The sequence below is a fragment of the Selaginella moellendorffii genome, unplaced genomic scaffold (assembly GCF_000143415.4).
Source record: "Selaginella moellendorffii unplaced genomic scaffold, v1.0 SELMOscaffold_70, whole genome shotgun sequence".
NCBI classification, from domain to species: domain Eukaryota; kingdom Viridiplantae; phylum Streptophyta; class Lycopodiopsida; order Selaginellales; family Selaginellaceae; genus Selaginella; species Selaginella moellendorffii.
Genome location: NW_003314331.1, coordinates 609,141 through 632,743, shown reverse-complemented (window position 1 = coordinate 632,743; position 23,603 = coordinate 609,141). Strand labels below are relative to the sequence as shown.

The following is a 23,603-nucleotide window of genomic DNA, read 5'->3' as shown; positions in this document are numbered from 1 at the left end:
ATAATCTAGGCAGGGTAATACATATATATATACACATGTATTTACAAAACTTAGAGATGAATAATTTTTGGATGATAATTAAGTTATAGTTTCAATTTACTTTTTAAAAAACTGAGTAAATGACACACACGTATGCTTAAATTTTTATATTCTTATAACACAAATTTTTAACTTTATACCAAGCATATTCTGAAGTTGCATATCGAACGAACGGCCAGGATTTGTCCCAGCAACGATAGTAATCTTAAGAGAGATGAGAAGGGAGTAAATGCTCCCCGAACAAACTAGCCAAGCAAGTGGAGGGAAGAGAAAGAGTACAAAAGAATCCACTTAAAGGTTTATTTTATCCACAATCCAGCAGCAATATTCGTAGATATTCAGAGTATATATTTAAAATATGCTATTGTGGTTTAAGTTACATATAGAGTCTATGCTGGTCTAAATAAAATTAAATAGATGTTTTAATTTTATAAAAAAAATTAGAATGAATAGTAAAATACACACACAGAATTATTATCTGGCTTTTAGAAAAAGTAATGCATATTATTTTTGAATTTTACCTATAGACTGATACGTTTACTTGTAATTTACAATTGATTCCTTTTGAGTTTTTGTTTTTTGTCTTCTCAATGCAATATTTATGCTAAAAGACCAATAAACTAAAATAAACAGTCAACTAGAGTTTGACCGGGTAGAAAAGTTAAATGGAACATTATAGAGGAACATAAATCCATTTTACTAAGCATATTTATTTCTAAAACATACATTTTTTCCTAATTGCAAAACATATTGATGCTTTCAACCTATATATAGGTCCATGTGTAGACAATGTAGAATTCAATGATGTGTATATATATATATTGCTGGTGTTTACACTCATGTAAAGATTGCTGTGGTAACATTTCTGCCTAACAATTTACATCATTAATATCACAAAGGTGCTACATTCCACAGAAGAACAAATATTATCAAAGACAAGAGAAGAAAGTTTCTTAAAGGCTAGCATTTTTAGCCTACAAAAATGGATGATTTATTCTTCCTTTATATATATCTTAAGAAGTTCGACTTTGACATTATGATTGTTCCAAATAGTTGAGGATAAAACTCCAACTAATAAATTGAAACATTTCTACAAAAAGTGGTTAGAGTTGTGGTAAATGATATTGACACATCAGATAGCAAATACATTAATAAAGGTATCATATACAATTCATATCTATACTAATATATATACTAGAATTGTTATATTTGAGAATTAGTTCTATCATATATAAGAAAGGGTGGGAGAATGCTGAAAGGAGATTGATACAGTTGTTTTTTATTGCCTAATACATTTTGCAATTATGAAATCCTTAGATATTAGAAGAGCTGAGGAAATTCACGAGATGAAGACATAGGTGGAACAAAGAGTATGTACAAACTTGGTGTTAGACATGGGAATCTAAAATAAAAATCATATTTATATTTCTTTATAGCTTTAAGATATATATCATTAAAAGTTGGACTTTTATATTTAAAAAATTATACTGCTTTGCAGCAATTATGGTTTGTTGTATTTAAGTTTTATAAGGACTATACCCCTTCCAGACAGTTTGGGCCCAATTTGCTAAGAAGTAAACAACAAAATAGAATATATACATATACATACATACATACATACATACATACATACATATATATATATATATATATATATATATATATATATATATATATATATATATATAGTATTATAATTTTTCTAATTAAAACATTTATAAATATTGACTATAGTTTAACTAGACCTTTAAAATGCTTTATATAAATTAATACATGCATAGAAATAATGTTTTTATATTTTATTTTACTTTTATAATGCTCCATATCTATTCCCAGTTTGGCATTCCAATACAATAACGCTCTATTTTTTGTTCTGTGGTTAGGAAATATGTTATTAATTGGATGGTCAATATTTGAAGGCATCTAATCAACGACCTACATAGAATCGAGCTGTTTAAGAAAATATTTATACATAATTATAAAATAGCAAATGGAACTTTAGATTTAGATAAAATCACTCTGAAATGTTTGAGAATTAAGAACAACTTCAAATGTTATATCAACCTATCAAGTAATATTTCTAAATATTATACAGTGACTTTTTATAGCTTAAAGTGACTGCATTCATATTGTATTACATTTAAATTTTAAACCCAAAAAAGCTATATATCAGAAAAACTATTTCTGTATTTACTACCCAATATACCATAAATGCAATTTTGCCTCCATAAAAACTTAAATCACCTTGGTTGCAGTTACTATTAAATTTTGTAAACATAACTATTTTTTGGTTTGCTTAAGCAAACCTGTAAAGGGACTGGGATGGTAGTGGATATATTTAAAATATTCTTGGATATTCTAGGATATTTTACCATCCAATGGTTGTTATTTATTTAGATTAATCTTGTATTTATGATTTATAACCATGTTTATAATTTATAAACTTTCTTAAACGCTTTCTAGTATATTCTTTTTTATTCTACCATCTAATGGTTGATAGCATGTATTTATAAATTATAAATATTTTTATAATTCTAATTTTTTATTTGATCAATTGGATTAATAAGTAGGAATGATACTACTATTAAGCAAACCAAGCGTTGTTACATGCAACCCGTAGCAAATTATCCTTACTAGTATAAAAAAATACATTTTCTTTTTAATAGTAATCTCTAATAAACATTTATAACAATCCCTCTAATTTACTTTATGCTGATGAACTAGGTCAAAATCTCCTTTCCACTTATTAGATCTAATGCACAGTGGAAGATTGGAGATTGTAAGCCTCACCATGACAAGTTTTCCAAAATGCACCTAGAGGAAATGTTTATGAGAAATCAACTCCTGCCACCTGGGAAAGTCCTCTTGCTACAAAGCAATCTTTGTAGCGCAGCACCTCAGCAGCATCAAGCTTGAGCCTGAACAGCATTCGTGCTGACCACCCTCCTTCCTGCCTGCTGCGAATGGTACTCCTCCTCCATAGCTGCACGCCATTGTTTTGCCTATGGAGAAGAGCCTGCTTGACAGAGTTCAGCTACTGCTGCAAAATATTTGTGTCCATGCGATTCTCAGACTTCAAATGCACATTAGGACAAGTAGCTCACTAGCTCGATGTGAAGACAGAATTTCTTTATGGAGAGCTCTAGGAGGAGGTCTTTGTCTCCCATTTCGTCCAGCGTGTGCGTGCCAAGTGTGGCACACACTATCACACACACGCAAGCCAGTTCCATTCCTCTATGTGCTTGATTGCTCATTTCAGATTTCTCTTGGGCAAGAAAGTGATATAGCAATTTTCTATCAACTAAAATGGACACATTATTCTTTACTGTTTACATTTTATATTGAAACATTAGCTTTATTATACTTTTATTACCACAGAACAATTTACAGTTGACAGTAGAGAGGGAGCATTTATGGTATGCCGTGTGGGTACTCTCGTATGTAATCCGGATACTTCACCACATGACCTACCTCGAATTTCGACATAACCCAGGAGTAAAATTCATGATTAATGTCGCCAATCCTGCATATCCCAAACAAAGGGATCTCCTGCACACCACTAGGGAAGATCTCTTCTGGAGTAAGACAGAGGAACCTTTCCCCACCATCCACAACCACATAGAGACCATCAAAACGAGTCTCCACCTTGCCACTATGTTGGAAAGAAGCACCTAGCACGTGCAACTGAGGTGCCCCTCTGTGGCTCTCAATAAGAGCCCTGAACCTTGAAACAACAGCTTGCTGGCGGACTCTATTTCGGTGTTGAACATCCCAGGCATCCCTTGCCGCACGATACATGTCTTCCATCGCTTGCACTCTTGTGTCATATGCAGCCTTGAGGCGCTCGTACTCGGGTCGTGAACGACCCCAGCAAGTAGGCGCCACAGGGCGTGGTGCCCTTGTGGGCGGTGGAGCCTCCGGAGAAGTATCAAACCCAAAGCGTCGCAAATCAGGAGGAAGTTCCTCCTTGGGGAGAAGGCCCATCAAACGAAAAGATTGGGCACTAGAATGCCATTTTATGAACTCCTGCCTGCGTGCGTTTTGCTTCTTTACAGGAGCTATTCTCACTGTGGGAAGATCGAAGTGAGAAACGTAGAACCGCAGCAACTCCAAAGCAGCCTCCTCCATTGTGTCGTCGCTGAAGAGGGCTGAGTAAACCTAATGCTATATATAGCAAACTACTTATCTTTTTGCTTCAATCTCTAGTAAGCTCTCTAGACAAAGATCGCTGATGAGCTTTCGCAGTCCGGACCTGTGGCTCCCCCGCTCGTGGCCACGCAAACTCCCACGGAAGCTTTGCACAGCTCGTCCATTTGCTGAAAGGCCGCGAAGTCGACGGCGAGGAACACCTCCTGACAGCCTGAGCTTGCACTCGTTGACGATCGCTGCCACTGCTGGGTTGCTTCGTTCTTCCAGGACGCTGCTTCCTGCTTTGCTTTCTCCACGCATTCCTCGTCCCCATGTACGTACAAGGAATGCCACTGGAGCTCCCACTGATTTTTCCAGCCCGGCTAAGTCGACCCCGGATTTTCCAACCAGAACTCTCATCATCCCAAGTGGACGTCAGTGAGATCTGTCGCTCCTTCTGGTTGCATTCATTGCAGCTTCGTCCAGCAGGCCGTCTTCAAAAGGAGCGCCTTCCACCAGTTTATCTAGAGCTGCCTTTGCAAGCTCCAGGACGAGATCTCGATTCGCTTCGTACCATACGCCTTGGGAGATACCTTCACAAAGTGGTTTCCTACTGGAACATGAATGAAGAGTAGTAGCATACCTTCAAAGTCAACTGTGTTATCTGCGCTTCTTCATTTCGTTGTCGCTATCAGCCGAGCTTGCTGCTCCATTCCCGGTACACGTCCAAGAGGCTGAACAGGTCTCCATGCCGATGACAGCAGCGCATCTTCCGGCGGTCTGCCAGGAGCTTGCTTCTTCAGAGCCGGCTCGGAAGAAGATGGTCATCACAGGGTACTGACTTCTCGACCACAACAGTGAGCCTGGCTGTCGAGGATGATCTTGCCTAGCCGTGGCTCCACTCCTATCTTGGCCAGTTTTTCGTGAGCCTCCAGTTCTTCACTTCATCATCCGCCTAGTGCCAGGAGCTTGATAATCCCCATGTGAGAACGGGAAATTTCCGAAGTCCCCACCAGAGCATTGTCGTCAAAGTCTTCATCGCTGTACAATCTGTAGCAGACACCAGAACTAATGCGCCCTGCACGACCAGCTCTTTGAGTCGCGGCTTTGACTGATTGCCGTAAGCTCCAGCGTTGTCATCCCAGTCTGTGATCAAAGATGGCTTGCTTTGACAATCCTGGATCCACCACGTACCTAGAAGCCGAGAAAGCGAGTATCAGCTACATGCTTCAAGGAAGATTATCGTAAAAGAACTTTGAAGTACCTGATTCCTGGCATCGTCAAAGACGTCTCGGCGATATTTGTTGCAAAGACCATCTTTCCCGTACCAGGTGGTGCTGCCTCGAATACCAGTTGCTGATCCTCTTGACGAAGCCTTCCATGAAGAGGCAGCACAAGTGCACGCGGCGTATTTGCCAATCACTGGCAGACCCATTCGATATCCGTGAGGAAAGCCAATATATCTCCCTCAATCGGCCTCCTTGTGAAGCTCGCAAACTCTTTCCATTGTCCTTGTTACGTGGTTGAAGTCTCACGCTGTTCGTAGTGGATCTCAACCGGGAAATTCCTTCCAAGAACGAAAAGCTCGGCATCGGCTGTAGCTGACATGACGATGACTCTCAAGTGCGCGTAAACATTCCTTCAGCACTGCTAGGAGTAAATCCGTACCATTTTGGCAAGGTCTTGTTGAGCCCTGTATTCCAAGAGGCCAATGGAATTCGTCTTCTCAGCGGCATCCTTCGGCAACCCGTCGTGCAAGAGCAAATGCTGCTACTTTCCTAGGCTGTGTACAAACGATGGAACTTCCCGTTGCTCGATAAACCACCATCACATAAATACTGCATGAGTCCAGTGCTCTTCCCAGAGCCAGTCTCACCAATCAGCACAGTGACCTGTAGCAGTGTTCATAGTTTAATGCGATGAAACCAAGATAACAAAAAAGCTTGTGGTTGGTACCTGATTAGCTCGTATATTTTGAAGGATGAAGGATGTAAACGTCGAGGCGAGTCCCTGTAGCAGCTTCCAGTGAACGATCGATTCTTGCAGCTCCTGCTGGACTTTGTCCCACTGGTGTAGTGAAAAGTTCTTAACTTTGTTGTTCCTCCTCTGAATGCTTTCGTGCTGCTCCCTCATCGTCTTTAGGATACCCTCTACTGCGTCGCAGCTCCTCAAGCGACCAATGTCCGCGGCCTTGTCGAGGTAGCAAAGCTTTGGACCGCGGCTGGAATGATGGCGCAACACCAGCTTCGTTTCAGGCACCAACGCCTCATCCGGCGGCGGCGGTTCGTGAGTACCAGCACCGCGTTGCGACCTCTCCAGCTCGATGAAAGCGTAGGCCCATGGATCGCTGCGCTGCCTAGGCACAGACACAAAAGCACCAGATTTCTACCAGGGAAGCGGCGAGCAAAGATTTCGGCGATTCTACTGCCAACAACGCCAAGATTCAGGCCAGAAATTTCTCGCAAAATGCAGTCTTGCCTCTTGTGGGGACGATCCAGCGCCCGCCGCTTCCAGCTCCGCAGCGCCAATGCGAACCCTAAAACGCTTGAGCGGGAAGGAGGAGTTCTTCACTCTCCCAGAAAGAATCTCTCTAGGCGTTAAACTAGTTTTAAACATAAACATTAGCTAGTTTTAATTAATGCGAAAAGTATCCCATCAATGAAAACGAAAAATAACTTATAAAGGTCTTCTCATCTATAATACTTATTCTATTACTTTATTAAAACACATCACCTTTCAATGCTTCGCTTCATTTTTCAATTCTTCAATATATGCTTCTTCTGCAGCCGCATACCGGTCATACCCTGGAGGCACTTCTTCATCGGATCTGTAAAACTCGAAGCCTAGGCCTGCTTCGTATAAAACTTCATCCAGTCGCTGAAAATATTCCCAGATAAGGGCCGCAAGAGGACAGGGTGGCTCAGGCACAACCATGATTCCCAAGTCTGGATGTTTTTTGCAGATCCGTTTGAGGTGTTCGTATTCAATCCGTTGGACGCAGAAACGAGGATGGTATTGCGGGAAGTCTGCTACCTGAACGATATAACCCACCTGAAAACGTACACAAATAAACATACAAAGAAACAGAGAATAGAAACTGATACAAACCTGAAGACGAAGTCTCTTCATTGGTCCAGTGTAAGTCCTCTCTGCCCAGTCCTCATTTCGCAGGGGATCTCTTGAACATTGATAAGTATCGTGTCCCTTCATTAGGCAGAGGTAGCATTTCTTTTGTTCATGAGCAAAAGGATCCACTCCAGGCTAAAAGAAGAAACAAAAAGTCAAATCTGGGAAATAAGTGAGCTTTCTTACCCCCTTGCAGTGTCTTTCCCAATGGCCTCTCTGCTTACATCTTCTGCATTGGTCGACGAGTAAGCCCTCCTCCTCACCCGGACGATGAGTTCCTATGATCTCGTACCTGTTACAAACAAAAGCAAGTAAAGATCAAACTCAGTCTTGCTTACCTTGCTCGCCTGCGTTCAGCAGGGTTCTCGATTGCAAAAATGTCCACCTCCTTGGGCTTTTCCTTTGTGAACACATTGTGTTGCCCGTTGCTGCTGCCGCCGTAGGCCTTCTTGTGCTGCCCGTTGCTACTGCTGCCGTCGTAAGCCTTCATCCTCAAAAAGGAAATGTCTAGAACCCACAGGTAGCTGTTCTTGTCCCTACTGTATTGAAAAGATACGTTTAAGATACGTTTAATCCCTTATCTGGAGGAACGAAGCAATGCAATCAAAGAGGGCCTTGAGAAGAGCTTTGGAACAAGATGTAGCTCCGATGCGCGACCACAGTCTGGGCGGCACAAATAATTAGGTTTCCATGAGCGACCGAGCTTGGCGATCGATTACCTGGCAGGCGGGAGAATCAATCGAATCGATCTCACTGATGCAACCCTCAAACGCTAACCTTTATACCACGCATATTCTTAAGTAAGATAAGGGTCAGGATTTGTCCCATAAGAACTCTCCAATTCAGCAAAAGAGAGATGAGAAGGGAGGAAATGCTCCCTGAACAAACAAGCCGAGCAAGTGGAGGGAAGCTGGAGAGAGGAAGGAAGAGAAAGAGTACAAAAGAATCCGTGCAGCAATATTAATAGATATTCAGAGTATATATTTAAAATGTGCTTTTGTAATTTAAGTTATATATAGAGACTAACAAAGAATCCGTCTATTCTGGCCTACATAGAATTAAATAGATGCTTTAATATGAAGTAATAAAGTACACACACATAACAAAAAGATACGTAAGTTTTGCATTTTAATCAAGAAACAGCTGGTTATTGTTCAATATATTTTGATAATAAATATGCACATTTGATTATTACAAAGAAAATGACTTTATAAAAAGGATCACAAAGCATTAGATTAATTTGATTGGTGAGGAAATCTTAGAAAGTAGAATGGTTCATTAAATTCTTAAGATGTAAGAAGTTCTAGCTTCCTATTAATTGGATGGTTAATATTTTAAGGGATCTCATCAACTTGCATAGAACTGAGCTGTTTAAGAATATATTTATATATAATTATAAAAGAATAAATAGAACATTACATTTAGAAAAAATCACTCTGAAATGTTTGAAAATTAAGCAAAACTTCAAATGTTATATCAGCCTATCAAGTAATATTTCTAAATACTATATACTGAGTTTTAATAGGTTAAATTGACTGTATTCTTATTATATTACATTTATATTTAAACCCCCAAAAAACTATATAACAGAAAAATATTTTTGTATTTACTACCAAATATACCATAAAATGCAATTTTACTTCCATAAAAACTTAAAGCACCTTGCTTGCAGTTATTATAAATTCTGTATAAACACAACTATTTTTTATACTGTTCTTACTTCAGCCAATTCTATCTTACTATTATAAAAAGTACATTTTATTTTAGATAATAATCTCTAATAAAAATTTATAATTCTACAATCCACTTTAACGAGGTCAAAATTTCCTTCCCAGTTATTAAAACAATTCTTGAATCAATGCAATAAGCCTCACCATGAAAAGTTTTCCAGAATGTACCCAGAGACGTCGTTCAAGCACGCCGTCCAGTATTCATACGAACCAAATGAGCCAGATCGGATCTGGTGTGGAGGCCGGGGAGTGGGCGCCCAGACTACCAGTACTCTCCTTGGACGTTCGAAACTCCAATTTAACCACAGCAGACGCCTTAGTCGCAGAGGGATCATCCTTGCAGCTTCTTACCAGATGATGGGTTACAATTTCAAGTCTTTCCGTGCTTGTGAACTCATCCCTGGATACCAGTCCTTGGACGCTGCCACTTTTTTGGTCGCAATGAAGTGGGATCTGTAGTAGAAGCGCTGGAACATAGTCGTAGATAGAGTTCGCTGCTTCAAAGTTAAACGTCGTCTTTTCATTACCTGAAATGCCAGCAGACACTGGACGACATGAGGTCCATTGAAATCACAATCTTTCTTTCTACTTTTTTCCTTTCAAGCACCAGCCCAGTCCAAAGTTTGCAAGTTCTTCATGAAAACTCTAATTCGAAACACTGTGTGTAATTGTCTAGTGCGCAGAGTCGGCTCGCGAGACGACCTACTTCGCTCGAAAAGCCCCGCCTCTCCGATGATTTGCTTCCCTTTCTTGCTGCAATGCAAGGCGAAAACTAATGAATTCGTTGCTGAATTTAGAGCGGAACTTCCAAACGGATGGGGCGGGCGTGGATAAAAAAAAAGTCGGAGGAGTTAAAGAAGAAATTAGGAAGAAGCTCGAGGTCGGATCTAATCTCAAAATTTTATTCGTCAAAAGAACACAGTAGTGGCATTTTCGAAAAAATTAAAGGATGTTCGTGTCATGGATCTCATCATCGAATGCGTCTCTGATTCCTGCACCAAAAACCTCCACAAACACGTAAAAGAACCACAAAAATAACCAACGAGTCAAAGGAATATGCGCCCGCACCATTTTCTAGTGGCGTCTGCGACGCCGGCGGCGCCGCCCGCCCTTCCTCGACCGCGACCGCGATCGCGATCGCCGTCCACCCCGGCGGCGGCGGCGGCGACGGCGGCGGCGCCGCCCGCCCTTCCGCGACGTCGATCTCGATCTCGACCGTCCACCTCTTTTACGTCGCCCGCCTCGTCCACTCTTGCCAGTGGCCACCGCAAAGCGGCCGCGCACACGCTCCAGCCGCCCCGCTCGGACCAGCCCGCGCAGCGATCGCCCCACCTGGGCCTGGAAGCGCTTGGGGAGATCGTTTCCATACTTCTTCTTGATCTTCCGGGCCACCGCCGCAGCTGTGACACCTCTCTTGGCTTTGAGCGACGCCAGAGCATCGCGCACCGCGAGTTTCATCTTTGGCACGCGGACTTTCTTGCCACCCCGGCTCCGGCTCCGGCTCTTCCTCCGTCGAGCCATGATCTTCTACTTCGTTTGTTCGATCGCCCAAGTTCTTCCTCCTCCTCTTCTTCAAGAGCTCGACTCTTTGGCCAAAGTGGCCAAGAGTCACACTCGAAGAGGAAGAGGCCAAGCGGCGGATCTGGAGGGGCGCCGCTAGGCCGCACGATCCTCCGCCGCGGGAATCGGTGACGTGGAGAATCCGACGGCTCTTCTTAAATCGGAATCAATCTCCGCGCGAAAGAATCATACCTTTAATATTTTTCTATGAAACCATCGCTGCCTCTCTATCTGCGTCGAGCATCGCTTTGATGTAAAACTCTCCAGCTTTGTAGGAGGATCTCACCATTGGGCCTGAAGCCACATATCGAAATCCCTGTAAGAAACAAAGGAAAAAGAGATTTTCACGCTTCAGCTGGAAAAAAAAAAACAAAAACACTTCGAAACTTCGAAAACGTACCATTTCCATTCCGATTCTTCGATAGTTCTCGAACGCTTCCGGAGTCACGTACTCGGACACTGGCATGTGTTTCTTCGTCGGTCGCATGTACTGCCCGAAAGTCATCACGTCCACGCCGGCGTCTCTCACTCTGGCCATGGTCTCCAAAACCTGTGAAGATGTCTCGCCACAGCCCAGCATGATCGAGGTCTTGGTGAGAACCCCGCGAGGACCTGTCAGCTTGGCCATCTTCAAGACGTTGATGGATTGCTGGAAGTTTGCTCGCCTGTCTCGGACCGAGCTCTGTAGCTCTTGCACGGTTTCTATGTTGTGCGCAAAGACGTCCAGTCCAGAGGTGGCCACTTTCTCCACGCAGTCGGGATCGCCTCGAAAGTCGGGAACTGCGACAGAAGACGACGTTAGTTCCTCCAGATGCTGGCATAAGCTCACCTAAGGCCTCAACCAGCATGCCCGGCTTGCGTTGCTTGATCCTCCTCACTGTCTCGGCGAAGTGCCCGCTTCCTTGATCGGGTAAATCATCCCGGTCCACGCTCGTGAGCACCACATACTCGAGGTCCCAAGAGGCAATCGCTTCAGCAACTTTGGCTGGCTCGTCTGCATCAGGTGGAGGTGGAGCTCGCGATGTCTTCACTGCACAAAATCTGCACGTCAGGAACGAGAAAAATGTTAACACGAGAAAGAAAAAAAGTGTACAAGTAGCTTCACAAAGGAATGGAAAAAACTAACAATGAAACTTCACGCAAAATAAACAGAAAGCAAACCAGCATGGAATCGCAAGAGAAAGCTAGCAGTGGTGAAGAACTCAACGTTATCTAGTTAGAGCAAGCAAACTACCAAGAAAAAAAACAATGTGTTGAGAAAGAGTACCAAGAAAGAAACAATGGAGAAGAGAGTACCAAGACAAAACCAGATCTAGTATGTCGAGAAAGAGTACAAAGAAAGAAACAATGGAGCAATGATCGAGTATGCTGAGAAAGAAAAGATCTAAAAAAATGGAGCAATGATCTAGTATGTTGAGAAAGAAAAGATCTAGAGTACCAAGAAGAAAAACCAATACTGTCCAGCAAACCAGCAATGCATCCAAGAACAAACTAGCAAGAAAGAAGAAAGCTTACCGGCAGCCTCTGGTGCACGTATCCCCCAGGATCATGATCGTCGCAGTGGCCGTGCCCGTGTCGCCACCGCTCCAGCACTCTCCAATATTGGGGCATTTGGCCTCCTCACACACGGTATTCAATTTGAGCTCCCTCAGCTGCGATTTGATCCTCGTGTACTTCTCCCCACCTGGAATGATCCGCTTCATCCAATCCGGCTTGCGCCGCGGATCCTCCCGCGTCCCCACCGCCACCGAGTAGCCTTCCACACCCGAGCCCTCGCTCACGAAATCCTTAAGCTCCGGCGCATCGCTTGCCAATCGCTCTCGGAACGCCGCCAGCGCCGGAGAGATCGGGATCGGAGAGGCCGCCTCGGACTGCGCGACGGACATGAGTGGATTGAGCCTGCGCAGCCAGCGAGCCATGGCCACAAAAAAGGAGAAAATAATGCGAAGAACCCTAATTTCCAAAATGATAGCTTGAGCATATTCTAGGTATATTCTCTTCAAAAGGCCAGGATCAAACTATTTAAGGGATTCCAAGTTCTAGGGTTGCAAGAAAATGGTGAACACTTCAAAGAAGGAGGCAGACATGTCCCAACACGAGGAAGAGATTAAACGGAGAATGATAGAGGCATTGAGGGCTCGTTCTCGTGAAAAGTATCTCAAGACTAGGCAAGAAAAAATAGTGGCGCAGCTCAGAGACAGTTTGTTAGACGAGAAATTCTTGTTTGAGGGCGAGAAGCTGAGCAAGAGGGAGGAGCAGGAGATTGCCTACAAGAGAAAGGTGTATGAAATTGCTGTGAAGATGAACACCAAGGATAGCGACAACTACTATCAGATTCCCGAGGACGAGAGAGCCAAGGTTGCTTTGGAGCGTGACAAGGCTTTGCAAGTCCATCAAAGCAAGCGCTCTTAGCCAGAATCCAGGTTACGATGATTTTCAAATTCCTAACGATGGAAGATCATCAGATCTTGATCATTTTACCTCTTGTATGCTTCAATCTGCAATGCTCTCTGTGAGTACAAGCAATTTATTTAATCAAACTCAACAATTTCATCAAGTTTGATCTCTAAGAACTTAATAGCTAGTTCCTTATGTGAGACCTTGAAATTCTTGAACTTCTCCTTGTTGAGTAACTCATAAAAACCTTTTGAATGTTTTTTTCAGGTGACTTTTAGATTGTGATAATTGGATTTTTATCCTGGAAATTCTCAGACTTCAATTATACTCCTTTCTTTGAAAAGTAATCCGTTGAGCTGCAAAAAAGGCAGTTCTAGAAATTTTTAGCAATCCTTCGAAGTTTTGTTTAGAACCATGGCTCTTCAATAAGCGGGAAGAGAAGGTGCTTCGCTGTAGAATCGAAAGGAGGGAGTGGCTAGTTCCCCATGGATGATTAGCTTTGGCATGGTGGCCATGCTGTACTTTTTGGAAAGGTAGAACTCCTCGTTCCCCCTCAAACGTTTTAAGGTTCGCATTGGCGCTACTGAGCAGCGGGCGAACAAGAGGCAAGACTGCATTTTGTGAGATTTTCTGGCCTGAATCTTGGCATTAGAATTATCTGAATCGTTGCTCGCCGCTCATGGTGGAAAACTAGCTCTTGTGTCTGTGCCTGGGCAGAACAGCAATCCATGGGCCTATGCTTTCATCGAGCTGATTCACATGCTTCATGAGGCAACCTGTCCACTCACATACTTCATGAGGCGTCGGTGGCTGTCATTCCAACTGCAGTCCAAAGCTCTGCTACCTCGACAAGGCTGCGGCAATAGACTTTCTTTCGTGAAGTTTTTGCCCAAAAACTCCACCTTCGAGTGAAGAGCGCTTGGATCACCAGGGTAACTCATTTGGAGCAGTGGTATGAGCAAGAGTGAAAAGATTAGAACTGTGTTCACAGCCTACATCAGTTGCCAAGGAGCTGCAACGCAGTTAGAGGGTGTCCTAAAGATGATGAAGGAGCAGCACAATTTCAAGCATTCGAGGAGGAACAGCAAAGGTAAGAACTTTCACTACACCAGTGGGAAAAAGTCCAGCAGGAGCTGCAAGAATCGATCGTTCAGTGGAAGCTGCTACAGGGACTCGTCTCAAACTTTCCATCCTCGTTAGATACACTGGAAGCTATTGAGGGAATATTCGTGATTCCCTCTTGGGTCAAGTTGACCCGTCGTGTCTGTTCAGTTCTTATAGTCAATAAGAGAGACGCCCGGCAGGCCCCGGGCGTAGCGCCAGCAGCGGCTGGCATTCCAGAGTACATTCGTGATTTCTATCCCGAATATGGTATCGGAGCCCTGAGGGCTTCAGATCCTGGGACGATGGCGCTGCCTTTGTCAGCGTCTCAGGGCCGCTCTCTTCTCTTCAGACAGAATCCATCGATGCAGTTCAAATGAAAGACTTCGATGAAGATGAGCTGATCACAGCGTTCTTCAAGGGGCTTAGCAGACCAATGCAACTCGCAAGGTCGCATCATTTAAGTTCCAGTAACACTTTCAGCCAGATCGTAGCCGACCTCACAGCGTTGGAGGGTTTTCTCAAGTCAGGGCAAGCGAGCTCAAATGAGAAAGAATTGGCACTCTTCGCAGGAAAGGGGAAACGATCTGTCACAGTGTGGGACAGACTAGGACCAATGAACGCTCAGGGCGAGAGCAGCAAACCAGAAAAGTTCAAGAAGAAAAAGAAGAATGATCGCTGTAACATTTGCAAGAAACCAGGGCACTGGGCACGAGATTGCACAGATGAAGAGGCCAAGAAAGCTAAGGAGGCGCGAAAAGCTGAGGCAAAGAGACTGGCAGCAAGAAAGAACAAGTCGGCCAACTTTGCCAGGACAGCAGAAAGTAGCGAGGAAGACAACCAGGAGGATGTGGACGACCATGGCAGCTTGTTCATGGCCACTAGTATCCAGCAGGTTGCAAAGAACACTCTTGGCACAGAAGCAGAAGTGGTGTACCTTGATTCTGGGGCAAACAAACACATGACGCACCTCAGGAAATTTTTCACCACGTTGAAGAAGGTCCCAGGAAATAAACGAATTTTTCTTGGCGACGACTACTCATACAAGGTGGAGGGTGTTGGGACGATCGACATCAAGCTGCCAACAGGACAGATTGCCAGCGTGAAGAATGTTTACTATGTTCCTGGAGTGAACAAGACACTCTTCTCAGTGGGAAAGATTGCTGATCGTGATCTGGAGATCACATTCACAAAAAAGATGTGTGCAATCACAGACGTGAATGGAAATGGAATAGCTTGTGGGAGTAGACAGGCTGGTCTCTATCAACTTAATGCCGAGGTGGTGCAGCCAGTAAAAGCTTTTTTTGCTGGGACGAAAAAAGCAGCAGACCTCCAGATATGGCACAGGAGACTCGGCCACACCAACCTACAGGACATCAAAGAACTAGCGGCAAAAGAGATGGTAAAAGGTTTGAGCATCACTTCATCAAGTGCGATGAAGTTTTGCGAGCCGTGTGCACTCGGTAAACATCACCGGCTCCCTTTTCCACAGATAGCCACTAATCGTGCTAAAGAACCTCTAGCACTGATTCATTCTGATCTCTCTGGCAATATGCCCACACTTTCCAGAGACAAGAAGCTATACTTCGTGACCTTCATAGACGACTACTCACGAATCGTAGCAGTGAAGTTCCTCCAGCTCAAGTCAGAAGCCTTCCAGAAATTCAAGGAATACAAGGCTCAGGTGGAGTTGCAGACAGGAAAGAGAATCAAAATGCTAAGAAGTGATGGAGGTGGGGAGTATACATCCAAGGAATTTGCCAGTTTTTGTATTTCCTCTGGAATACAGCGGCAATTTTCAATCCCTGACACACAGCAGCAGAACGGTGTAGCAGAGCGAATGAATCGCACACTTCAGGAGGCAGCACGAACTCTCTTGCGAGAAAGATGATGAAGGAGCAGCACAATTTCAAGCATTCGAGGAGGAACAGCAAAGGTAAGAACTTTCACTACACCAGTGGGAAAAAGTCCAGCAGGAGCTGCAAGAATCGATCGTTCAGTGGAAGCTGCTACAGGGACTCGTCTCAAACTTTCCATCCTCGTTAGATACACTGGAAGCTCAGTTAAATGGATCTGTCGGGGATGAACAACAGCCGACTGGATCATTTTTAATAGGCCAAGAATGGCCTAGAACACTCTCATGGCTAGAGTTTGCGGCAAAAACTAGAGGGGACTAACTTTGCTACAAAAGCAGCTCGAGGCTAAGCTACACAAGGTTGCACGTATATGCTACAGAAGCCATGGCAGTGGAAACTGTCATGACAACCGTGGCGAGACAGAAGCGCTGGCTTCAGAACGAGTGGAAGCAGCTGGGATTTCGAACGCCCGTGACTCTGGGCGGAGGTGAAAGAAATACTGGCGCCTGGATCGTTCACGAGCGTGGAGGTCCGCTATGCAGACACCTCGAAGCTGGTTGACAACGAGCTGCTCATTCTCCTTGACGAGTGCGGTGAAGGCCCAACTTGCGCTGAAACTCGGGGCCCCAGACGCACAATGTAAGGCCGGCAAGAGTCTGGTTATCACTTCCGTGAAGAAAGCTAACCAGCGAGCTGCGTTTTCTTATCTTATGGCGTCGTCTACGAGATAGAGGCCTCGTGGTTGCCGAGTGCGATCCTGGAGACATGGATACCGTGATACTTTCATGTACGGGAAAAGTCGTCTGTGGCCCATACGTCACATACGTCCCAAGCTAAGGATGCTCATCAAGATATATATAAAAGTTCTTACCTTATGTTTATCTTGTCCAAGTGCACACATGATGATTCGTGTAAAGTTAGCCAGCGCTCACAGTCAGGTGTGTTCATCTCCCTTCATCAACCTTGATCTGGATCCTGAGAAGGTGAAGCAAGAACTCTCCTGAGCCAGTAAAATCTGTGGAGCCGCCCCCGTTTCATGTTCTTGGAAATCCAGTCGGGCTTGGTTCGAGCGTTGACAAGCGACACAATGGCACTGCTCAGACTTTGAGTGGGAAGAAGATGACGAAGGTTATCGTGCTTCATGGAAAAGCCGCGGGTGAACGTTCTGCAAGTGAGTACCAGCTGGACTTGGTGAGGAGGTGATTGATGCGCTCAGAGGCTTGTCGACCAAAGCTTGAATCGGGAATGATCACGACGCTGCAGCGCATGCTCTTGCTAGCCTTGAAGGCACGACTCTCGATGGCTGTGAGGAGTGGTAGAAATTGACATGCAAAGCCGTGTTTCGCACACTAGGTGCGACTTTGAAGGCATGCTGCTATGCTTCATTCATTTTCCACTCGGAAGCCACTTGGTGAAGGTATGAAGCGAATCGAGATCTCATCCTCGAGCTTGTAAGGTGTGGCTTGGTGCAAGGCAGCTCTAGAAAAACTGGTGGAAGGCGAGATGGCCTGCTATATGAAGCAGATCCTGTTCTCGAGAGAGCGCTTGGCAAAGAAGATTGAGGAGGAAACTCACAACAGTTATCTGGTGCGACCGGCGTTACAGTTGCTCGGCAGGAGTTTACGGTCAAGGGACTTCCTCTTTGGGTGATGTCGACTTAGCAGGGCTGGAAAAATCCGTGGGAGTTGTAGCGAGCATGAACCACTGGTGGCATTCCTTGTCGAGGAGTGCGAAGCAAGGCAGGAAGTCAGCGTCCTGGAAGAACGAAGCAGTCCAGCAGTAGTAATGGCAGTAGAAGCAGCAAAAGATTGTCCGGTGTGTTTATGCCCGATCGTCAACGAGTACAAGCGGCCAACCGAGCAGCAGTAACAGGGATTACCAATCACTGCCAGGACACGTTCCTCGTCGTCGACTTCGGGACGAGTGCAAGAGGTTATTTCCTTTGTCTTCATCGGCAATCTTTGTCTCTGGTGCGTGCAACACACGCAAGTGGGAAAACAATGTCAATAACTGTAGATTTTGCGGCAGGGTGGTCAAGGTATCGCCCAGATGCTCATGGAAACCTAATTATTTGTGGCACTGCTACGGAGCTACATCGTGTTCTCCTCTTTGATTGCATTGCTTCGGTTCTCCAGGTAAGGGATCCTGGAATTAAAGCTCGTGTCTTTTCTGCTTTTCTGTATGTTTTCAATACAGCAGGGACAAGAACGGGGTATAGCTACCTGTGGGTTCTGAACTTTACGTTTTGAGGATGAAGGCGTACACCAGCAGCAGCAACGGGCACTACAGGAAGGCTTACGACGGCAGCAGTAGCAACGGGGAGCACAAGAAGGCCTATGGCGGCAGCAGCAACGGGCAGCACAATGTGTTCACAAAGGAAAAGCCGAAGGAGAACCCTGCCGAACGCATGCGAGCAAGGTAAGCAAGATTGAGTTCGATCTTTACTAGCTTTTGTTTGTAACAGGTACGAGATCATAGGAACTCATCGTCCGGGTGAGAAGGAGGGATTACTCGTCGACCAATGCAGAAATTGTAAGAAGAGAGGCCATTGGGAAAGACACTGCAAGGGGGTCACTTGTTTTCCAGATTTGACTTTTGGTTTCTTCTTTTAGCCTGGAGTGGATCCTTTTGCTCATGAACAAAAGAAATGCTACCTCTGCCTAGCGAAGGGACACGACACGTATCACTGTTCAAGAGATCCTCTGTGAAATGAGAACTGGGCAGAGAGGACTTACACTGGATCAATGAAGAGACTTCGTCTTCAGGTTTGTATCACCTTCTATCTTACATGTTGATTTGTGTATGTTTTCAGGTGGGTTGTATCGTTCAGGTAGCAGACTTCCTGCAATACCATCCTCATTTCTGCGTCCAACGGATTGAATGTGAAAACCTCAAACGGATTTGCACAAAACATCCAGACTTGGGAATCTTTCGTCCCCTTCTCTGGGAATATTTTCAGCGACTGGATGAACTTTTATACCAAGCAAGCCTAGGCTTCGAGTTATACAGATCCGTCGAAGAAATGCCTCCAGGGTATGACCCATATGCAGCTACAGAAGAAGCATGGATTAAAGAATTGAAAAACGAAGCTAAGCATTGAAAAGTGATGTGTTTTAATAAAGTAGTAGGAGTAATTTTTATCTTATTTCAATGTATTGCTAAGACCCATATTAAAAAAATGTGGAATATAATATTTATTAGAAAATATATTAGGTTAGATGACTTTTTGGGAAATCCAAACTCAAGAGCTTACAAATGGGTGATAATATAACTTGGGATTTCTTGTGAAAGTAAAACAAATAATAAAAAGTCCAAAACTAAAATGAATATAGATATAATGACTTGGTGAATGTTAACTTTTAACTCCTTTAAGAGATAAAATGGTTGATGCTTTTAATTTAAGTATAGGTGAGATTACTTACTTAAATACCTTGAGTGGCTCATTAGAATTTTACTCTAACCACGTGGTTAAGGCACCCTAGTGGTAAGAGACTACTTATAAAGTTACTACAAGTGTTTCAAAATGTGGTCATAAATTGAGATAAAGACTTATAGAGGTTGTGAGTGAAACTCTTCTAACAAGCTAGGATAAAAATTTATAGAGGTTGTGAATGAAACTTTTTTAAGTGGTCATAAACATTTTTAAGTGACTAAAGAAGAATGAACAATTTAATTGCTTACAATCTTCTAAATATGCTAAGAGTGGTCATAGGATGACCACTCATGGATTGGATAGTTTAAGAAACTAAATAACTGCTTGAAGAGTTATGGTTGGTTCTATCATTATTTTATAGTATCAGATATCCATTTAACTATTTTAAAAAGTCTAGGATTTATATTGGAATAAATATAGTAGGTAGTATAGATTTAATTGAGTTAATAATGGTTTTAGGACATCTCTAGAGACCTAGAGTGGGTGGTGTGGCAAAAAATTGTATTATACTTTAAGATATATCAATTAAAAATATATATGCTTAAATTCTTTTTTTCAGTGCTATGTTTTTCAAGCATGATACATCAACACCATGCACCATATATAAATTCTTCAAGCCCCAACTCATCCATTCATTGTCATCTAGCATTAAGAAATAAGCAAGATTATGGGGAGAATTGATTTTTATACACTATTTGGTGGTAGTTTAGCAAGTTGCCTCTTCACAAATTTCTATTTAAGTCTTGATCAGCAATCATACTTTATGCAGAATCACCACCTATTAAGAGTTTGTTCTTAGTGAAACAGCCTCTCCAACCATATCCCTCCATCAATCTTCTTCCTAGCGACACTATAATAGCTGGATTTGAGCAACAATCTCTTGACATAGCTCCATCCTAATGCCTAACCTCCCGTGCTCACTCCATGATGTGATTAGTTTATGTCTCAAAATCTTGACAAGCCAAGAAAACCATAGAAAAGTCACTCAGTAATTACTCAAAATATTTTTCAATGCAATATTGTACATGCCAAGCTCTATGGATTGTGGAATTCAATTGATACTCAAATGTAGATGTGGCATGAAATGTTTGTGCATATGGCATGCCCCCAGGCACATGGCATATCACAATCACATTTCAATTGCTATTATAATTGTGTGCATAATATTATTGTGTGTAATTGAAAACAAATATATATTCACACATATGTAAATATATACTTCTCCCATGTGTAATCACATATTGATTGCCATACTTAAATTCCTACACTCCCCCTACAAGTTTGCTTAAGAAACAAAGAGATTATACCGGTCATTCGATCCATGGAATGGTTGGCAGGATAAAGAATATGCCTAGCCATAGAAAAAGCATACTTCAACCTAACCTGTGTTTACAAATTGCATCACAATGAGATCATTATTTATAGACCATGATTATAGTCTATGATCATTATTCAGGCAAACTAGATGGAGTTCCTTCTCTACTTCTTTGGATTTCTACTCTTGCTCCATCTCTTCAAGAATGTGTTGTTGCCAAGCAACAGGCTGCCCCCATCTCCATGGGGCTTGCCACTCATTGGTCACCTCCATCTCATTGGAAGAATGCCTCACCATTCATTGCAAAAGCTGTCCAGGAATTTTGGAGAGATTATGTATCTCAAATTGGGGATGATCCCAGCAATTGTGATCTCCAGTCCAGCTCTAGCAAAACAAGTGCTCAAGACTGAAGACTCAACTTTTAGTTTCAGGCCATACTTGTTGGTTGGAGAGCACAGTGGCAACAATTTCAAGGGAATGGCTTTAGCTAGTGGCGATCACTGGAAGAGCATGAGAAAGATCTGCACCGCCGAGCTCTTCACAGTCAAACGCATTGATTCTTTCTTGTGGGTTAGACTGGAGGAGCTTTCTTACTTGATGTCATCACTTGCCCAAGCTTGCAAAGACCGAAGTGTTGTAGATCTGCGAGAACACCTCACTGTTTTTGCATTCAACGTACAGACACGGGTCCTTATGAGTAAGAGGTTTTTAGGCAAGAACCTGAGTGGCGACGAGCTAGAAGAAGCCAAAGTGTTCAAGGAACTGATCGATGAGTCAGTCAAGTTTTCTCTCCAGTTCCATATAAGTGAGTTTGTACCATCTTGGCTCAAATGGATCGACTGGAACATACCACAGGCTAAACGAGTAGCTGCCAAGCAGAATGAATTCCTCCAGAAGATCATCGACGAACACAAAGTCAACAAATCCCGTCCCACAATGGATTTCATGGATATCTTGCTTGAGCATAGAGGAGGCGACCATGAAGTTGTCAGAGCCACCTTAATGGTAAGCGGAGAATCACTCTAACATTAATAATTCATACTCTGGAAATGTTTTGCCACAGGAAATCCTTGCAGGAGGAACAGACACAAGCCCATGCACAGTAGAGTGGGCTTTGCTAGAACTTCTCAACAATCCAGAGATCATCAGGAAAGCACAAGAAGAGCTCGATGCTGTCGTGGGTGGAGATCGCATGGTTTCAGAGTCTGATTTCCCAAAGCTGACATATCTTGAGGCCATTGTCAAGGAAACTTTCAGGATGCACCCTCCAGCGCCATTGCTGGTGCCGAGGATGTCAACTCGAGCTTGTGTATTGGGTCAATCATTCCACGTTCCCAAAGGTGCCACCACTATTGTCAACGTTTACTCCATTGGCAGAAATCCGAAAGTTTGGGAGAATCCTACAAAGTTTTGGCCCGAGAGGTTTCTGGGGTCGGCAATCGATGTGAAAGGCCAAGACTTTGAGCTGATTCCATTTGGAGCTGGGAGAAGAATATGCCCAGGCATGGCACTGGGTCTCAAAACTGTCTATCTCACTCTTGGAAATTTGCTCCACGGCTTTGATTGGCATCATGTTCCCGGGAAAAGCTATGGTTTTGATGAGACTTTTGGAGCAGTAACTTGGCCAGAGTCACCACTGCAAGTTCGTGTAACTCCAAGGCTAACAAATGCAAGCACTCAGTAATAAATATTTTGTATTAGAGAAGGTTTGATTTTAATAATTTGAAATGGATTATACCTTTCAAAGCAGAGAATTGATAGCTCTACTTCGCCCTTTGTTAGAATTCTCATGTTGCAACGCAAGAGGCTGCCCCATCTCCATGGCTTAGATCGAATGATTCACCAATCTCTTCATGGGGCTGTTATGTTATGCCATGGTATGTTCCAGGCAATTTATATTGGCTGGGCAGTATTTGTGCTACTTCAAAGGGCTGGGATTATCATTAGAACATTTTTGAGAACAAACCGCGATGCTGCAGCGTCACGGATGCGCACACCATGCTTGCCGCAGTGTGGATGGCGATCATGGCCGGGTATCTGGAATCCATCAGCAGCAAGGATTTTGATTCGTCAGATCTTCGAAAGAATTCCACAGTATGACGTCATGACTTGGAACTCGCTGCTGCTGGGATACGTTGAAAATGGAAGAGGAGATTGGACACTGGAATTATTCCGCGGCTTGCGTCCCAATGCGGGGACTTTCCTAGGAGCAATCAAGGCGTGCTCTTCCATGGCTGACAGTGAAGAGAGCACGATCGTCATCGGCAGTGGAAAAGTCAAGCTCAGTGCTTTGGAGAAAGGAATGATTCGGGGGGATCGGGGAGCTTTCGACAGGATGGAGTTTCACACGGTCGTGTTCTGGAATGGGAATGGAGAAGGGGGGGGGGGGGGGAGGGTCGCTCTCGAGCTGTTTGAGCGTGTGAGCTGCGAGAAGACACTTTCGCTCCTGCGCTCAAGGCTCGCTCCAGCCTTGCAGCGAGAGAAGATCAAAGGCAGGTTCACGGGAGGCTCGTCAAGGTGGTGGCTTTTGAGCGAGGCACGAGAGTACACGCTCAAGTATCGATGATCCGGAGGCTGTGCTCGCCAACACACTGGTGGATTTCTACCAAGTGTGGGAGCATGACGGATGCTCGAAGAGTCTTCGACAGCATGGAGTGTCAAAAGGCCGCGGCGTGGAACGCTCTCATGTTTGGCTACTGCGAGTATGGAGAGGCAGGGACCGTGTTGGAGCTTTTCGACAGCATGAAAACTTCCAGGGGCTGTGCTCCGACCTCTCAATCGTACGTTGCCACCTTGAAGGCTTGCACCAGCGTCGCAGGAAAAGAAGTCACCAGAAAAATCGACGGGAGGGCCGTGAAGCTGGCAAGTTTGGAGAAAGGCCATGGCTTTGTATGCTGGAGGCCATACGACAGACTGCT

At 43.9% G+C, this 23,603-nt stretch overlaps 4 protein-coding genes across 4 annotated transcripts in view; all 4 read right to left on the bottom strand.

Moving 5' to 3' along the window:
• Positions 1–4,200: 4,200 nt before the first annotated feature.
• LOC112340795 lies at positions 4,201–4,830 on the bottom strand. Its single transcript, XM_024659814.1, has 2 exons — positions 4,811–4,830; positions 4,201–4,760 (listed from the first exon to the last, which is right to left on the bottom strand). The coding sequence occupies exon 2, from the start codon at positions 4,588–4,590 to the stop codon at positions 4,222–4,224; it is 369 nt and encodes a 122-aa protein (XP_024515582.1). The 5' UTR covers positions 4,591–4,760; positions 4,811–4,830; the 3' UTR covers positions 4,201–4,221.
• Positions 4,831–5,711: 881 nt separating this feature from the next.
• LOC112340797 (putative pre-mRNA-splicing factor ATP-dependent RNA helicase dhx15) lies at positions 5,712–6,640 on the bottom strand. Its single transcript, XM_024659816.1, has 2 exons — positions 6,124–6,640; positions 5,712–6,059 (listed from the first exon to the last, which is right to left on the bottom strand). The coding sequence occupies exons 1-2, from the start codon at positions 6,298–6,300 to the stop codon at positions 5,946–5,948; spliced, it is 291 nt and encodes a 96-aa protein (XP_024515584.1). The 5' UTR covers positions 6,301–6,640; the 3' UTR covers positions 5,712–5,945.
• Positions 6,641–6,854: 214 nt separating this feature from the next.
• The window catches only part of LOC112340798, a 38,534-nt gene continuing 21,785 nt past the window's right edge, over positions 6,855–23,603 (bottom strand). The window contains exons 4-7 of the mRNA XM_024659817.1: positions 7,632–7,777; positions 7,480–7,585; positions 7,276–7,428; positions 6,855–7,218 (exon numbers count right to left, since the gene is read on the bottom strand). Of these exons, the coding sequence (XP_024515585.1) occupies positions 6,904–7,218; positions 7,276–7,377 (417 nt within the window). The 5' untranslated portion in view covers positions 7,378–7,428; positions 7,480–7,585; positions 7,632–7,777 and the 3' untranslated portion in view covers positions 6,855–6,903. The remainder of the gene's footprint in view (positions 7,219–7,275; positions 7,429–7,479; positions 7,586–7,631; positions 7,778–23,603) is intronic.
• LOC9640750 (lipoyl synthase, mitochondrial) lies at positions 10,756–12,519 on the bottom strand. Its single transcript, XM_002985806.2, has 4 exons — positions 12,099–12,519; positions 11,413–11,624; positions 10,984–11,363; positions 10,756–10,899 (listed from the first exon to the last, which is right to left on the bottom strand). The coding sequence occupies exons 1-4, from the start codon at positions 12,500–12,502 to the stop codon at positions 10,789–10,791; spliced, it is 1,107 nt and encodes a 368-aa protein (XP_002985852.2). The 5' UTR covers positions 12,503–12,519; the 3' UTR covers positions 10,756–10,788.

What these genes read in the sequence shown, in the direction of transcription:
- LOC112340795 (XM_024659814.1), bottom strand. Translation starts at nt 4,590, where the DNA reads ATGATGAGAGTTCTGGTTGGAAAATCCGGGGTCGACTTAGCCGGGCTG.
- LOC9640750 (XM_002985806.2), bottom strand. Translation starts at nt 12,502, where the DNA reads ATGGCTCGCTGGCTGCGCAGGCTCAATCCACTCATGTCCGTCGCGCAG. An exon ending in ACGTGCACCAGAGGCTGCCG is followed by an intron (nt 11,625 to 12,098) that starts GTAAGCTTTCTT and finishes CCTGACGTGCAG; the next exon opens with ATTTTGTGCAGTGAAGACAT. An exon ending in CATGCTGGTTGAGGCCTTAG is followed by an intron (nt 11,364 to 11,412) that starts GTGAGCTTATGC and finishes CTTCTGTCGCAG; the next exon opens with TTCCCGACTTTCGAGGCGAT.
- LOC112340797 (XM_024659816.1), bottom strand. Translation starts at nt 6,300, where the DNA reads ATGAGGGAGCAGCACGAAAGCATTCAGAGGAGGAACAACAAAGTTAAG. An exon ending in AAAATATACGAGCTAATCAG is followed by an intron (nt 6,060 to 6,123) that starts GTACCAACCACA and finishes ACACTGCTACAG; the next exon opens with GTCACTGTGCTGATTGGTGA.